The sequence below is a fragment of the Eretmochelys imbricata genome, chromosome 7, assembly GCF_965152235.1.
Source record: "Eretmochelys imbricata isolate rEreImb1 chromosome 7, rEreImb1.hap1, whole genome shotgun sequence".
Lineage (NCBI taxonomy): Eukaryota > Metazoa > Chordata > Testudines > Cheloniidae > Eretmochelys > Eretmochelys imbricata.
Genome location: NC_135578.1, coordinates 11,296,125 through 11,313,534, shown reverse-complemented (window position 1 = coordinate 11,313,534; position 17,410 = coordinate 11,296,125). Strand labels below are relative to the sequence as shown.

General features: G+C 38.0%; 1 protein-coding gene across 2 annotated transcripts in view; it reads left to right on the top strand.

The window, feature by feature from the left end:
• SHQ1 (SHQ1, H/ACA ribonucleoprotein assembly factor) overlaps window positions 1-17,410 on the top strand; it is a 97,180-nt gene that overhangs the window by 5,986 nt on the left and 73,784 nt on the right. For both annotated transcript variants that reach the window (XM_077822797.1, XM_077822798.1), the window contains exons 2-7: window positions 88-272; window positions 1,122-1,186; window positions 2,939-3,061; window positions 5,829-5,989; window positions 10,105-10,217; window positions 11,044-11,174. In XM_077822797.1, the coding sequence (XP_077678923.1) occupies window positions 130-272; window positions 1,122-1,186; window positions 2,939-3,061; window positions 5,829-5,989; window positions 10,105-10,217; window positions 11,044-11,174 (736 nt within the window). In that variant the 5' untranslated portion in view covers window positions 88-129. The remainder of the gene's footprint in view (window positions 1-87; window positions 273-1,121; window positions 1,187-2,938; window positions 3,062-5,828; window positions 5,990-10,104; window positions 10,218-11,043; window positions 11,175-17,410) is intronic.

Below are 17,410 nucleotides of genomic sequence, written 5' to 3'. Positions count from 1 at the left end.
TAAATCCTGTTGCAGAGAGTGTATTTATTTTTGTAGTTCTCTTCTTTTATGAACATAATCTTTTTTCTTTTTTCCTTTTTTCAATAGGATTTTACAGGGAGTGTGGTTGCCTGTTCAGCTGCATTCATCATGATAACTCCAGCATTTGAACTGAGCCAGGATCCAGATTTTCTTACTATAATAATCAATGTACCTTATGCCAAAGTTTCTGAGTTTGATGTATATTTTGAAGGAAAGGATTTTAAATTTTATGCTAAGCCTTACTTTCTCAGGCAAGTAATGTAGGGATTTTAAAACCTTGAGCTTCATAAAATAAAAATATTGAAAAGAGAATGAACTTTATTTCTGTGTCTTACAGAACATTCTACTGCTGCAGTTCCTATACTGTGGTCTGCAGAGAACTGGCTGGTTACATGGTGCTGGTTTTCTTCTTGTTTCCAGCTGCCAAATCACATTAAAAGAAGCTAAAATATGTTAAATACGCTCGTGATATTACTTTGTCATGTTGGATAAGTAATGCAATCATGAATGGTATAGAAGATCCATGAAACAATTTCAATATTAAGAGGTCATCCGCACTTAAAAAGTTTGACAACTCTTTGCCTATAGTATCTTGTATTTTTAACACTCTTCTTTCTCTTGTTATGGGAACTTCAAGCATCAAGGCACCAGCTCTCATCTCTTGTACATGTTCATTTACCATAAGTGGGGTTGAGTAGGTGGGTGGACAATAGTATATCAGTTAGTCTAAAATAACAGAAGGATTTTCCTATCTTGTCATTCTGGGTCAACTCTCTTCATTCCTTGAAATGGCAAAATCCTTTACCTGTTCCACATAGTGCCGATGATGTCTTTGTAATGATGCTGATCCTATCCTGGCTGGGAAAACAGGAATATCAAATTCTGTCTCAAATGCTGATCTCTTTCATTTCTACATGGGGGGTAAACTTTCAAAGTAGTACACAGGGATTTAGCTGCATGACTTCCATTAACATCTATGAGAGTCATGTAGTTAAATCTCCTGTACTGCTTATGGAATGTGCCATATAGTTTTACTGGTCGAGCCATTAGTCTGGATGATAAATCAGGCATTTGATAAGACATGTCATTTTTGTTCACAGGCTAACTCTTCCTGGAAGAATTGTGGAAGATGGAAGAGAAGAAGCATCTTATAATGTGGACAAAGGTATTAGTTAATAACATTGATATTTTTTATTATTAAAAACACAACACATGAACTCTACTAATGTACCTTCTGCTGCATTGTAATTACACAGAACTTTTAATTTACTTGCAGCAAAGTATGTTTAACTGGGAATCCTCATGGTTTTGGTTGTGTTTTAAAATCTGTAGTTCACAGTGGTTTATTTTATATACATTTACTATATAAACACAAATGGGTTATGCTAGCTAAAAAGAAGGAAGGTAATGACATTTCCATGTTCTGTTCTTATCTGGCATGAAGAGCTAGCCCCTGGTGTTCATCTACTGAAAGGACATTGAGGGCTTGTCTACACTACTGTGTGGGATCGATCTAAGATACGCAACTTCAGCTACGTGAATAGCATAGCTGAAGTTGATGTACTTAGAACCACTTACTGCGGCGTCTTCACTGGGGTAGGTCGACAGCTGACGCTCTCCTGTCAACTCCGCTTGCATTCCTCGTTCTGGTGAAGTACCGGAGTCGATAAATCGACCCCCACTAGATTGATCTCTGCCAGCCGATCCAGCGGGTAGTGTAGCCAAGCCCTAAGTGACCAACCACAAGTGAGAGTGGCTTTCATAATAGAACTTTCTGTATTGAAAGCTGAATTCTTCATGGATACAGATCATAACGTTCCTGTTAAAGAAAGATCTATGTATATTATTTCTTCCAATGTGACATGAACGATATAAGTCACTGAACCAAGATCACTAGCCCATTCAGCCTGCAAGAAATAAGAATGAATAAGTTTCAGTAACTAGTAAGAGAACAAATCTCAAGACAGACTTCTGGCTAGTCTTATGAAAGAAATCAATGGAAATACACACATCAGCCCACCAAAAGTAATGTATTGCTGTAGAGACAGGACTAGTAAAGTTTTCGTTGAGCTCCAAAAAGAAATTCTAATTTATGTTGAAGCAGCAATAGTAGAAATACCATACAATATTCATATTTGCTATGACATCTGCATTATCTTTCATATGGTGATGTCAAAACATGGAAGTAGACACACATTTTCAGGCCTCATGGTAAATAATATATACACAAATTGCTCAAGATTTACGAAATTTAATGCCTGGATCTTGTAATCAGATCTTTGCTGAGCTCTGTGCATTGCCTGTTGATTGCCGTGGGACTTAGTGCAGATGTAAGTACAATATCTGCATGTGGGAAAGTGACTGCAGCATTGGGGCTTAAAATTGTATCTGGTACAATTAAAGTATCTGGTTCAACAATTTATTCAATTAAAAAATAAAGCCCCACAAGAATATGTTTTGTAACCAAGACCTTGGCTTATTAAGATACAGTCTGCTGCCTCCAAAGGCAAGTTTATACACCTGAAATAAAATATGCATCAGAATATTAAATGTGTCTTTCTTTAATCTTATGGTTGATTATTTGAGGGGAAAAAAGTTTTAAAAATAAAAATGTACTTATTCTATCTTTGTTATATGAGCTGTGTCAAGACATCACCATAAATGATAGTGTTGCATTTTTGTGTACCTTTTGAAAAATAATTTAATTTTCCGATTTCTGTGAAATTCATACAGTCAGGTTAACTCTAAAAAATGCATAGAGATGAACACATAGGAAAATTTTAGTTGCATGCATGAAATACATCCAAAGAGCTTCCCAAACATTTAGCTTCAATAAGAAGAAATGATTGTACATTTTTTTACAGTTTATCTTTTAAATTGTTATACATCTGAACCAAATTTTAATTTCTCTTTCAAGGCATTTTTACAGTTCGACTGCCTAAGGAGACTCCTGGTCAGTATTTTGATGGGTTGGACATGCTGACAGCTCTGTTAGCACAGACGAAATCTAGGTCAGCTAAACCATTAGTGGAAGAGATAGGTATGATTACTGACACTGGTAAATACAACATATTTTAAAAGTTTAACTTGTATAGTTGATTTTTTGTTTGAGTTTGTAAGGTGAATTTGTAAGCAAGAAAACTTCCCTTGTGTGAAGTGCATTACACGTTTACATGGTTTGAGAAAGTGTTTTGTAAGAGTTATATTTGCATCTCAAAATATATAACACTTACTAATCCTTTGTTCACCTGTAATGTTTGTATGATCCATAGAGGTATGAGATTCTGCTGCTGCCTTTGTGCTAAGGTATCTGGTCTTTTAGCTCAAGTAATAGTAGCTCATTAGATCTCGTGGTCTCAGGTTCAACCCCTGCAAAAGACTTAAGAATGCTGTTACATATAGAAGAAGGCTTGAATAAATGTGGTTAATTGTGTGATTGTCTTCTTACCAAATAATTAGCAATATCTCTTTCCTTGTGTGTGTGTGTGATGGTTTTTTTAATATATGGAGTTGTGATCTTGGGGGTGAAATCCTAGCCTTATTGAAGTCAATGTGACGTTTGCTATTGACTTCAGTGGGGCCGCAGTTTTGCTCTTGGTATATATCTGGTTTGTCTCTGAGCCTCCGTTATCATATGTAGGAATGTGGGGCCCTGATCGTGCATGGAGCATTAACATGAGGGTCTCTCTGTATGAAACATAGCTTAATAGTACAGAATGTGGCTCACTGATTATCTGAGCATTCTGAGTGGTCTTAAGGTGTAATCGAGGGTAGAGCACAATGCAGTACCCATCATCAGGGTAATAGAAGCAAGCGTAACTGATGAGGTTTGTATCCAAAATAAAGTCATTGTCTTTTTGCCAAGTATGTGTAAAAACGGCTCTTAGAACAAATGCCATTTGGCTATCGAGAGGCAAGAATGAACTATCATGAACCGTCAAATTCTAAACTTGAGTTACAAATGCTGGGGAATACAACCTTCAGTCAAAAAGCTGATATAACCTGACATTCCTTCCAGTTGCCTCCTCCAGTCTCTGCTCGTTATCTTAGTCTTCTGTGGATCGAGTCTCTTCAGGCTAGCTCTCATCCAAGCTTTGCTCTCTGTTAGGCACTGGGAAGGGTTCTCAGTCATGCTGACTAAGATAAAATGAAGTTTTAGATGTAGGTGTCATACAATCACATGCACATGTTGGTGTCGTACAAATACAATCCTCTCTGATCCTCCTGATGGATCCAGAGACATGTCAAACAAGGTGGGTCGTGTAGAACCCTGTGGAACCCTGCTAAAGAGAGTTGTGGGTGCAGGTGAACAGTGACCCATAACCATTCTTTGGGAGCTCTTAAAGAAAATAGTGGAGCCATTTGAGCACAGATTACTCCTGGGAGAATTTTGCACCAAAAATTAAAAGTTCTGCACGCAATATTTTAGAATTCTGAAAAATACTGCATATTTTATATGTCAAAATAACAATATAATGCCACTTTCAATTATTTTGGTAATGTATTTCATACCACCTGTCAGCAAGTATGTCTGTAACAATACAAACAACAAAAAAGATTCAGGAAATATTTTTTGACAAATAGATTTCTTACTAGGCATATTAATACAGAACTTTGAGTAATAATTCATTTAAACTACAATACAGAGGTGTATTTTCCGCACTCTTCAGAAGCAGTGCAAAGGCTTGGGGGATTCAGGTAATGGAGGAGCTGAGGGAGAGGGAAGTAATTGTTTGGAAGGAGCCTGGGAGTGAACCTAGAGGGTTGTTGGGTGTGGACGGGAGAAGTATTGAACAGTTGTTTCTTTTCTGGTGGGGGGTAAGGAATTGTTGTGGAGCCTCTCCCATGCAGACCCTGGCTGATCCCTAGCCTCTCTCATTCAGTCAGGCACATCTGCCTCTGTCCCCCCAACTAGCCCTTCTGAATCCTGATATGTGCCTCCCCCGCAGTAGTCCCATGTGCCCTATGATTTCTGTCACCCCCCCATGCCCTGTACCTCCTCACTTGGCCTTGTGAGCAGGGCACTGTGAGGAACGCAGCATCTTCTCCTCTCTATCTGCAGCTGGCTGCTCCCACCCACCCATCCGTTCTGGCGCCATAGTAGCTCCTGGTGGGTGAAAGACATAACTAGTGCCTCTAGCAGAATGTATTTTCTGCGGACAAAAAAATTCTATGGGGGACATGAATTCTGCACGTGCACAATGGTGCAGAATTCCCCCAGAAGTAACAGATTTGTCAGCAGCACCTGATGTTTTGCACTGCTGAATAGAGGTGTTGACATTCAAAAACAACTCCAGAATTTGCCCACAGGCTTTCATGAGCTAAGAAGGACATGGATCTAATTTGTATACTGGTATGCGGGCCACACATATGCACACAGTGAATATATACTTATGCATTTGGTACTTAAATGACATTTATATGTACAACTACTAAATTATCCCCCATATAGTTTTCATGGCTTAGCATTGAACTTTGAAACTATAGTTTATATTTTTCACCAAGCCAGATAGTGTCATTTTAAAGAAGAAAAAATCTAAACAGCAGTAGATAAATTAATGCAGACTTTGTTATTGCTGAAATCAGTTAATGGTACAAAATCCTTTGTCGATCTTCCATTTTCCTTTCTTTCTCTGGAAACAATAGGGTCATCTGATACTAGAAAAGTTTTTCTAATAGTTTAAAAAATTAGTAAAACAAAAAAGCCTGATTCATAGATTAACTAGTAATCTTTTCATTAGCTACACTTCGACTAAAGTATCAACTTTGAGATCCTTTTCTTTTGTTATGATACAAAACATTTCTAGGTACCTCTGCTGAGCTAGCTGAAGAGGAGGAGGAGGAAGAGGAAGAATTTGACTGGGAAATTGAACAGACCCCTTATCATGAAATTGCAGAAAGCACTTTACATTTACAGTGCTGCTATGGGTTTGGAAATTTGAAATCAGGAGTTTTTCAGCGATTGCAGGTGTGTGATTTTTCTTTAAAAGCGAACCCTATAAAGTTTATAGTGTTTAGTATGATCTAGCATGCTGATTTTAGTTGGACTTAAAGTCAGTGCAATAATGTTTCAGATGTGTTCAATTTAGCAACATGTATTTGTCCAGGACAAATCATGCCAAATCAACCTCATTTCCTCTTTTGACAGGTTTACTGGCCTAGTGGATAGTAGGAAGCAGTAAATATGATATATCTTGATTTTTTGTAAGGCGTTTGACACAGTCCCAAATTACATTCTCATAAGCAAACTAGTGAAATGTGGTCTAGATGAGATTATTGTAAGGTGGGTGCATAACTGGTTGAAAGACCATACTCAAAGTGTGGTTCCCAATGGTTTGTGGTAAAACTGGCAGGATGTATCTGGTGGATTCCCACAAGTGTCAGTCCTGGTTCTGATACTACTCAGTGTTTTCACTAATGGCTTGGTTAATGGAGTAGAGCATATGCTTATAAAATTTGCGGGTGACACCAAGCTGGGAGGGGTTGCAAGCCCTTTAGAGGACAAGGTTAGAATTCAAAATGACCAGGATCAATTGTAGAGTTGATCTGAAAGCAACATGATGAAATTCAGTAAAGATGAGCAAAGTACTGCACTTAAGAAGAACAAATCCAATTCACAACTACAAAATGGGGAATAATTGGCTAGGCAGTAGTACTGCTGAAAAGGATCTGGGAGTTATAGTGGATTGCAAATTGGATGTGAGCCAACAACATGATGCAGTTGCAAAAATGGTTAATATTCCTGTTAATACCCATCAGAATGTTGTATGTAAGACATAGGAAGTCACTGTTTCATTCTACTCGGCATTGGTGACACCTCAGCTAAAGTCTTATGTCCAGTTTTGGGTGTCTCAGTTTAAGAGAGTTGTGGACAAATTGGAGGGAGTGCAGAGCAACAAAAGTGATAAAAGGTTTAGAAAACCTGACTTGTGAGGAAAGGTTAAAAGACCTTTCCCTGTGTAGTCTTGAGCAAAGAAGACTAATGGTGGGACCTGATAAGTCTTCAAATATGTTAAAGGCTGTTATAAAGAAGATGGTGATTAGTACGTCCACTGAAGCAGAGCCGGAAGTAAATGTTTTAATCTGAAACCAGGGAGATTTGAGTTAGATATTAGGAAAATCTTTCTAACTATAAACGTAGTTAAATTCTGGAATAGGTTGGAGTCTTCTTCATTGCAGGTTTTTAAGAACAGGTTAGACAAATGCCTGCCATCGATGGTCTAGCTTACTTGGTTCTGCCTTAGTACAGGGAGAGTGGACTAGATGACCTCTTGAGGACCCTTCAAGGTCCTACATTTTTATGATTCTATGTCATTGAAAAGATGTGTCTAAAAATGAGGACAAACAATGCTTTGAACTATCAACTTGGAAATGCAAAGATTTTATCTAATGCAAAATTAAATTATTTTATAGTCAGTTCTGTTCTCGTGTCTGAATTGCCCAGCTGTAAAATAAGGAAAATAGTACTTCTCTACATGAAAGTGGTATGAGGATAAATATGTTAAAGATTATAATGCCATATAACGATGTAAAATACATATATATGTTACAGATGTGGGAATTTTTTTAGTACTTATGAATCCAGTGTGCACCTCCGTTTCCCTCTGTGCTTTGTACTGCTATGTGCTGGGTGTAAAGAGCAGGAGACATAGGTGTTTTGTCACATAGCTGCCTCACGTTACTGCAGATATTTGCTAAGGTGCACTGATCCTTGTATAGGGTAAAAGACTCCTGTTCAGAGACCATCTCAGTTGGATATTCTTGGCAGAGTTCATGGAGAGAAACAGGAGTGCTGGAGCCCAGACACTTGGTCTTGGAAGCGATGAGGCTGTGTGGCCTACCCTTGAGGAAGAGTGGGACCTCTTAGGGATCTGGAATGCTGAAGGGTACCTTCAGTGAACTGTTTAAAAGTTGAGGTGTAGCACATATCCTGTGGATCCATGGCAGTATATTAGTGAAGTCAGTCACAAGATAGATACGTAGGTTGCTTGTTGATAAACTGTGGTTTTGTTTTCAGAGTTAGTGCTAAATGCATACATATTGTTTAATATAATTGTAAACAAAATCTTGACTTTATATCCCAAACTTAGAAGTGGATTTTGAAGGATATACTTTATAGTTTGTTATATGTGTGTAGTCTAGGGAGAAAGTTCTAGCTAACTTGCAAAAGAAATGCATCAGTCTGGACTAATTACTGCATTCTTGTCTGACTATATATGTTTATGCCAGATATTCACAATAATAAAATTATTAACTAGATAGTAAAACTGCTTATGGTTTTGGAGTTATCTCAGAGTAAAATGAACTAAAAAGGACACTTCAGTTATTCATACTGGTGATACAGTTATTAAAAACAATTGAAATAAGATTGGTGTATGTATTATTTGCTTATAAGAAACTGTTACTAACTTTGACCCCAATTCTCCAAGTTGTTCTCCTTGGGTAGACTCCGTAAAGTCAGTGGGGCACTGCTCAGACACAGGAATCTACGTGTGTGGAACAATTTGCTGGATCAAAATCTTAAACTGTAGGCTTAAATCTGCATTGCTAATATACACTAAACAATTTCTTTGTTTATTGACTGTTCGTAGTTCATCTCCAATTTATTCCAACCTGGAGAGAATAAGGATTACATAAAGATATCACAAATATGTACAGCATTTATTATGTTAGTAGATTATAGACAATTTACTAACTAATGTTTTGTTTCTGTACATAATACCAAGAGGTAGAAGTACTAGCTGTTTCTATCAACTCTAACTGTAATGTCAAGACAATATAACTTGGTTACTGCATGAATTATTATGTCTTAAGGTGGAAAAGTGAAGTAATGTCGGGGGAAAGCTTTCATGTTCTAATAGCACGTATATTAATTGGTCTGTTGCCATGGAATTCCTGCAGAAGTACATATTACACCAATATTAATGCCCCATTAGTTTGATTATTACAGTGAAATTCCAAATTACTAATGATTGCCCACTTCAATATTAAGAGTATCAATTTGTGCATAAACAGTCCTGCGATCTCAGGTGCAGAATGTAGAAGTCAGTGGGGATTTGGGGATACACAACATGTTGTAGGACTGGGCCCTAGAATTGCAAGAACAATAATGCCTGGTTTTTGTCTGTATCTTTATTGCAATAGCTTTCATTAAGTATTGCAGATTTGAGGCATTAATGAGAAATAGTGCATCTTTTTCTTTGTAACCAAGAGAAAAGCCCAAACAGAATGTATAGTGTTTGAAACACCCAAGGCATTTGGCCATTTTTTATTTAAGCAACTCAGTCTGTGTCTAAAAGGTGTGGTGCAGGTGAGCAGAACTGATTGAAGTAGATTTAACAAAGATAGCACCCAATTTTCATTATTACAATCAACATGGAATCAACAGCAGATACATTATGAATCAAAAAGCAGTAGAATTGTAAAATGTAGGGGAAATACTGGATCCAGGTCAGAGCTTTTTTTGTTTCATCGTTTACTGTTTCTACTTTAAGCTAACGTCTTAAAAACAGAATAAATGTAATTATATTAATTGTGCATAAAAACAAAGTATGCAATGAAAGGCATAGCATTATGACCCATAATTAAGGCTAAGATTTTGTCATGGATATTTTTGGAAAAGTCACAGACAGGTCACGGGCAATAATAAAAAATTCATGGAAGCCCATGGCCTGTTCCCTGAGTTTTACTAAAAATATCCATGACAAAATGGGGAGCCTGGGCATCTGCCAGTGGACTGGGAGCTCCAGGGGTGTCCACCATCCATGTGGGCTTGGCGCTCCCTGGTCACCCTGCCACAGCAGAGTTGGGGGAACCCCACAGCTCCCTGCCTCCACAGGCTGCAGGGGACCCTGCAGATCCCAGCTGGCACTGGCTGAAGTCATGGAGGTCTTTGGAAGTTACTGATTCCATGACTTCCATGATCTCTGTGACTAAATCACAGTCTTACCCATAACGCATAGCTTTTCAGTAAGGGAGACTTGGTAATGGTACCTATCATTCTAATAGCTCACCTTAGTATAAGGCTGTTCAGCATTGCTTCTAAACTCTCATTTATTCTTTTTGTTCTTGTTGCCTTTCCAGGATGAACTCAGTGACGTTATTGACGTTAAGGATCCAGACTTAACCCCTGCAGATGGACGCAGACAGAAACGACTGGAGACTGAGGCTGCTAAGTTTGATCCTGATCATTATCTGTAAGTACTACTTTATTCCTCCTGATGAAGTGAATTTACATCAGCTAAAATAAATGTATTTTGCCATTTAATAGATGATGGATTTTAAAATCTCTTGAAAAAAATGGGTTTACTTCTTATTTGCCTGACTCTTCATGTCTCATAACACTAGACTTTAGAGGGTGTTCATAAGTGTGACAGTGACACAAGACATTGCTCATCCACTTCCAGCTTCCTTTGCTGGTCAGTTAAACTCAAAGGCCAGTCTGTACGCAAGCAGAGCTGCTGCTGCTGCGAACTGCAGAATATTATTTCATAGTTGACCTCTCAAGCATCAGCGTAACCAATCCTTGCCAGCATTTTAGGTTGTAGACATCGTAGTTCTGTTTTCTCCTTAGTAACAATGGCAGTCAACCCATCTTAACCATGAGCAGATAAACATTCTCTTTTTAGATGGATTCTACAATGTTTCTCTGAGTTCTGTGATCATTTGACTTTTGCTTAAGTCACCCTTTATTTGTTGCTCAGATCCCATCCCCTTGTTAGTGAGCCCGGAGCAGTGCCACCCGGCCAGAGCAGCCCCCTGGCTGTGCTGGCTGGCCCTTTAATCAGTTAACCGTTTAAACTTTTAATAAATGGTATTCTGTTATTGTTTAACAGTGCGATTAATAGTGTGATTAATCAATTAATTTTTTTAAATTGCCCAATTAATTGTAATTAATTGTTTTAATTGCTTGAAACCCCTAATTTTTAGTGTATGGCAAATGCCTCTAGAGAATCTGGGATTGGTGTTTTTTTGTATGTGTACTATACACTGAAATAAATAACAAGCGACTCTTTTCTCCAGTGCTGACTTTTTTGAAGATGAAGTCATTCAGCATGTTTTGAAGTACAAGCCCTGGTGGGTTGATGCTTGTGCAAAAAAGGTGGCTTCCCAGGGAAGGCGTCATCAGGAACATGTTAGTCAAACAACGTTCGGTAAGAGTGTATACATTTCATTTAATTTTTATTGCTTCTGTTCCACATTACTTGCCAGAAAGCTGTCTTCGAGATGAAAAGTCATGGTTCTAGCTAGCAATTTCCAATCTGTAATATTAATACCACCCTTTGTCATTATGTATTTCAAGGATGATTATAATGAGGTTGTTTTGAAGAGTTGAGTGTCTGTTTGGATAGGAGATATTGGTCATCTCTCCTGCAGCATTTATATATAAACTACTAGAGTTTTGTGCAATTCATTATTATGCAACCTTGTATCTTCAGAAGAAACTATAGTTTTAGTTCTTTGTCATCTGTTCTCAAGGATTATATTAGACACACCAGTGATCTGTGAAGACTCAGTTCCCTTTTAAGACTTTGCTATAGATTTTAAGGACCTCTTGGAAACCACTCAAGAGTTGACAGTCATGAAATGTAATATCAAATTAAAACTGTCTTTGTTTGGACATTATATTAGCTGGAATGTGGGAGTTCCCCATGTGTTATTAGTATATCTCCTTTTTTCAGATTTTCGTAAGTCATTGTTCTCTTGGTACCAGATACTTCCTTTTTTTGAAAACACAGTAGTAATTAATTTTTGTATCCACTTGTGAATATGATGGAGACACTGTACTGTACGTCTCATTGTTCAGAATCATTTGCATAAAACTGTCCTAATATCAGCCAATATTTCTATACAATATATGAATCATCTTTAGAAACTTGTATATTATATTGTTCCACAGGTGGTTATTCCACATATATTTTTTATGTATCCTATGGGCTTCTTTCCATTCCTTCTTTTATGGCCTACAAGATGTGTTTCATCTTTAGAGGATGAACTTGTGACAGTACTGTTAATGGGTCTCTGTGTGAGATTACTACTTTTACATAAAGTGGTTTTAGAGTTGACTGTAACTTTTATATATGTTCTCTGATTGTCATATCATCTGCTAGATAATTTAGGAACACAGGATTTGCCATACTAACTGATAATTGTTAATACATCAAACATGGGATCCATATGTACAAATATTACTTTGTGTTTCTAGGCTCTAGTTCCTTGTACTCTGACCTTTTACACAGGAAATAGAAGGGAATCTGGGTAAACAGTGTGTGTTGCAACAGCTCTGGTGCATTCTCTCATTGATCTCCATCCAGCCATTGCAATGAGGCATTGTTAACACACACATCACATAAATTGGAGACACAGTAGATTAAAGACATTGGACAAAAGTGTGAGAGACATGGAAACAAAAAGGTAGCGAGGTTTATTTCTTTTGTTTGCTCTCACTGTTGACTTCTCATTTAATAAAGTTGTTACCACATTTGGCCATGTTACAGAATACAACAAAAATGAAGAACAGTGGGCAGATTATATTGATAGAATAAATAGTTTTTTTTTTTTTTTTTTTTGCAAATGATGTTCCTGAAGAAAAACATGGGGTTTATAGGAAATGACTCGGAAATTACTCAAAAACTCGACAAGCCTTAGTGATCCAACTGGGAAAAGTTATGCAGCGATTGGGACAGTCCTAAGGGACCATCTCTTTCCCAGATGGCTCATTATAGGGGAGAAGTTTAGTTTTGATGTCACAAACGTGATCAAAACCCCTCAGTCTGTTGGCTGAATGTAAGAAACTCATGGCATTTTGTGAGCACTCGTGTAAATTTAAATGACTCATTAAAGGACTGTGTGGAGTTTGGGTTATGTAATGACAGCAGCCAAAAGAAATTGTTGACTGAAGGAGATTTGAGAAAGAAGCTGCTATCTTGTCAGTGGAAACTTTAGCAAGAGATGACAGGGAATCGAGTGAGAGTCTGAAACCAGTGGAGGCTGTTGAACCCTGATTTAGATGTGATAGAAGAAATCACCATGAGAGGGAGTGCAGGTTCCACTTGGAGATCTGTCATTAATGCAGATGCATAAGGGAGCAGGAAGCCTCAAGGGTACAGAAAGTACGTACATGCTGTGGAGGAGCAATCAGTGAGCAATCTGATGAGTTCTCTATGTTTGAAGAAAGTATTAAAGCAATAAAATCAAAGACAGTGCAGCCAATTTGAGTTATAATGAAGATTCAAGGAATTTCTCTTTATACAGAATTAGAACAGGGATGTCACAAAAATATTTTACTCAGTACTTCCAAGGAAAATGCAAGTTGACTGTCTCCAGATCTGTATTAGTGATATATTCTGGAAAAGAACTGATGCGTCAGGGTATTGCCGAAGTGGAAATGATATTGAAAGAGCACATGTATGAATTGAGACTGTATATTGTGGAAAGGGAAGGATTTCTCTTACTGGTTGTGAGTGGCTGTGTTATCCAGTAGGACTGGGCAGACATCTGCTTGCAGAAGGCAAGGGTGCCGTGTGTGCCTGAACCAGAGCTCACTGAAGTCAATGGGAAGGCTTTTGATGATTTCAAAGAGCTTTGGATCATGCCAATATTAAAAAGTCTCAGGAGGCTAGGGCCAATGCCCAGCTGCAAAATGCCAGAGAGTTTAAAAGTACAGGCACTCCAGTGGCACAAACTAATATTGCGTTTATCATAATATCCTTTGAGATTGGTTTAGATGATGCCCATTGTATGATAAACCTGTAGTTTGTTGGGCATGTCAGTTTGTATACCACTGAAAGTGTTTGTTGTGTGCCAGACTGAATTTACAGCAGTGCCCATGGGGGCTGCCCTGTGCCCTCCCATGCAAGGGCATAAGGTGTGGAGTTGCCACTATCCTCCCTTGGTTCCTTCTTACTGCCCTCCTACTGCCTTCAGTGAGACAGAACCCAGCGAGTATCTGTCCTGCTACCCCGGCTAAGCTTCAGATTTATTCCTTTTCAAACTATTTGAAGAATATTTCTTGAATGTTCCTTTTTTATTATATAGGGACGAGGTAGTATTAAGGCCTTACCCAAAATTCATCCTCAGAGTGGTCTGAAACTTTATCTGAATCAATCCATCAAAAAACCACATTATGCACTGGGAGAAAATAAATTGCACACTAGATGTTTCCAAGACTTTGCTTTGTTATATTGATAGGATAAAACCTTTGAGACTCACCCTCTCTATTTATGGCTGTAGATGGGTTTTGTGAAGGTTAAGCCATCTCATCTCAGAGAATATCACAATTGGCTACAACAATGTATCTCCTTGTGTTAACAGTTGGCTGGTGAATCTCTCCCACTGAACATCAAGACTCATTACAGAGTGACATTTGCATTCTTCAGACATTTGCCAATATCAGAGATGTACAAGGCAATGACATGGAGTAACTCCCTGACTTTTGTCAAACACTGTGGACTTAGCAACTGGGTCAGGACTAAGTTTAGGAGAGCAGTATTACAATCAAGGTTTTACTGATGCAGCTGAAACTCCTCATTCCTCCCATCCTGAGGGGTAATGCTTGCCAGTCACCTGAAGTGGGATTCACTCTCATGCATACTTGAAGAAGAAAGGACAGTTACTTGCCTTATGGTTTCTTTGGTTCTTCAAGTTGATGTTGTCAGTGTGGATCCCCCAACCTGTTCTCTATCCCTGCTTTTCAGAGTCCTCAGCTACCAAGGGCTTTGAATTGCCAGGGAACTGAAGGAGGGCTGTGGTCACTCTGCTCTTGCATAGAAGCATGAGGAGGCACAGGGTGCATTTGCAACCCTGAGGGACACTGTTGTGTTAAAAAAAAAAAAAAATCTGATCTCATGCTCATCAGATGCAGGCACACCTACAGTGGGTTCCGTGTTGACAACATCTCAAAGAACCACAGTTACTGTAGAGTGGGTAACTTCTTTTGTCCTTTATCAGCCTGTCTTTCCATGGCTTGAAAAGCAATGCTTGTGTAGTACATGTGTTAAGCTTTCATGTATGTATAGTTTGTATGCTGTGTAGTTTTGCAGAAAACAAGACGATACACATTTACTCTTACCATGTTATCTTATATAATCAGATAATATGTATATAGTAATACTGTGTTAAGTTCCATTTTATGACTTTCAGCTTTAAGGGACATTTCTTTCTAACTGCGGAGATACTCATTATTCCTGACAGAAATTTATTGAAAAAGGAATCCATTTCTATTTGTGCCACTTGTAAGAAAATTTTAAAAAGCACTATTACTTGTATTATATTTGTAAACCAATTAATGTTGCAAAATGTAAGTGATTTATAATGGGTATATGACTCAGTCCATTATGGAGTGGCTGTATAGTCAGAACGATTCTATTTTGGCGTTAGAGAGCACTTATTTGCAGAATTCAGTGAAAATTTAAACTGAAAAGCAAAAATTTATTTTTTTGTAATTAGCCCACCTTCATCAACTTTACTGTCTTTTTTACTTTGAATGGCTGACTGAATGGAAATTTGAGCTAGCCTGATGATACTTATACCTATACATACTAAATACCTATAGAGGTAATAGAAGCCCAAAATAATCACTTTTTTTCAGCCTAAAGTGGTTTAAAAATGGACCCGCATCTCCATTCTCTGTAAAATATTTTTTTAAGTTTAGCATTTTCTCTATAAGTCCTCTAAAACAAGGGCTTACATCTGTGTTCAAAGTTCTTGCTCCTTATCTGGCCAACCCAGTGTGACTGGGATCCCAGGATGGGGGTGGGAGGGCGGTGGCACATTGAGGTTACTCAGTTAGGGCAAATTTCAAAGAATGGGGCAGACAATCCCCCTAACTGGTGGATATTCCAATACTTAGATTTACCAAGCCAGCACAAAACAGCTTCTACAATACCTTACTGGTTACACAGAAGCGAGAAACTTAGTTCCCTTATAGCAACCCAGCCTTGGGCTTCTACGCAGACTCTCAAGTCAAATATGATGAGGATTACTGAAAATCTTATTCATTGTATAAGAAAGTTCTGTCAATCCCAAAGGATCAGACAAATCACCTGTCAAGTTAAAGAATATTTCAGATCTTACCAATTCTTATTAACTGAATTAAAATTTATTAAAAAAGAAAAGAGAGAGAGAATATTGATTAAAAGATCAGTATACCCACAAACATGAGTACAGTTCTGAGATCAATTTCATAGAGATGGTGAGCTTTGTAGTTGCAAAGAGTTCTTTCAGAATTAGTCCATGGATTCAGTCCAGTGTTTATATCCAGAGTGATCCAGGTGGGGTCTTAACGACTGAAGCTTTCCCTGCATAAAGCATCAAGCACATCTGAGATAAAAAGGATCAGGACCCAAGAGTTTTGTAGATAGTTCCCGGCCTTCTCTTGACAGCTCAGAGTTCTTAGCTGAACAATAGGGAATCATCCCAACTCTGAAGTAGACCTATTTCCTAAGCATCACTGGTAATTAGCTACATAGATTAACATAAGGCAATTGCCTGTTTTCTGCCATTTGAAGGTGATTTGCTATATACGTCAAAGAGAAATCAATACAATGATATCAATATATTTACAGTTCATTTAAATGTTCTCCTTTTGATCTCTGAATTAAGAGAATACAGCATAGACAGGGACTGTTTGATTACATTGTTAACCGCTAACAGTATTTATGTAAACATACAAAAACACAAACATTATCTACCAATGTGTCCCTAAAGGTTGAATTTGGATCATGTATCCTGTAGGATGCTTAGCCCTTTCTGGCCATGTATCACACCCAGTAAAATATCAGTCTCCTTCACTTGTTTTTTCTTATATCAGCTGGATGAACTGTTGTTTCAAAGATGGTAGTCAATGTGTTATGCCTTTTTTGTTGTGACTGTCAACGGTGTAAAAGCAGATGTTGTGCCAGAGGCTGGTTAGAGAATTCTGGTTTGCGAGATAGTGGCAAGCTGTTGTCGAGTACAGGATGGGAGCCTGTACTCGACGGGGGCCAGCAGGGCCATTTGGCCTGGGCCTTAAGCTCAAAGGGGGCCTCAAATTTAGACACTTGATAATTTTTTGGCATTTAATAAGTTTCACAACTTGTTTTTATGCGCATCCCTATCAGACCAAAATGTGATACACGCTCTCACCTTAGAGCTGTAAATTTAAGCAAATAAGAGATGTGATTTGGTAACAGACATAATTTTTTTGTTAACTGATATAGATTTTGTCATATTAAAGAGTTCAAAGCATTCATAAATATTAAAATACATCTGTTCTGATGGCACAAGATTAGACCGTGATGAACATGTCCTCTCAGATAAGCTGATTATGTAAACAAACCATTACTAGTGGCTGGTGCTGGATCAAGTGCGTGTTGAAAGGTAGAGAATTGTTACATTTTAGTGTCTTCAT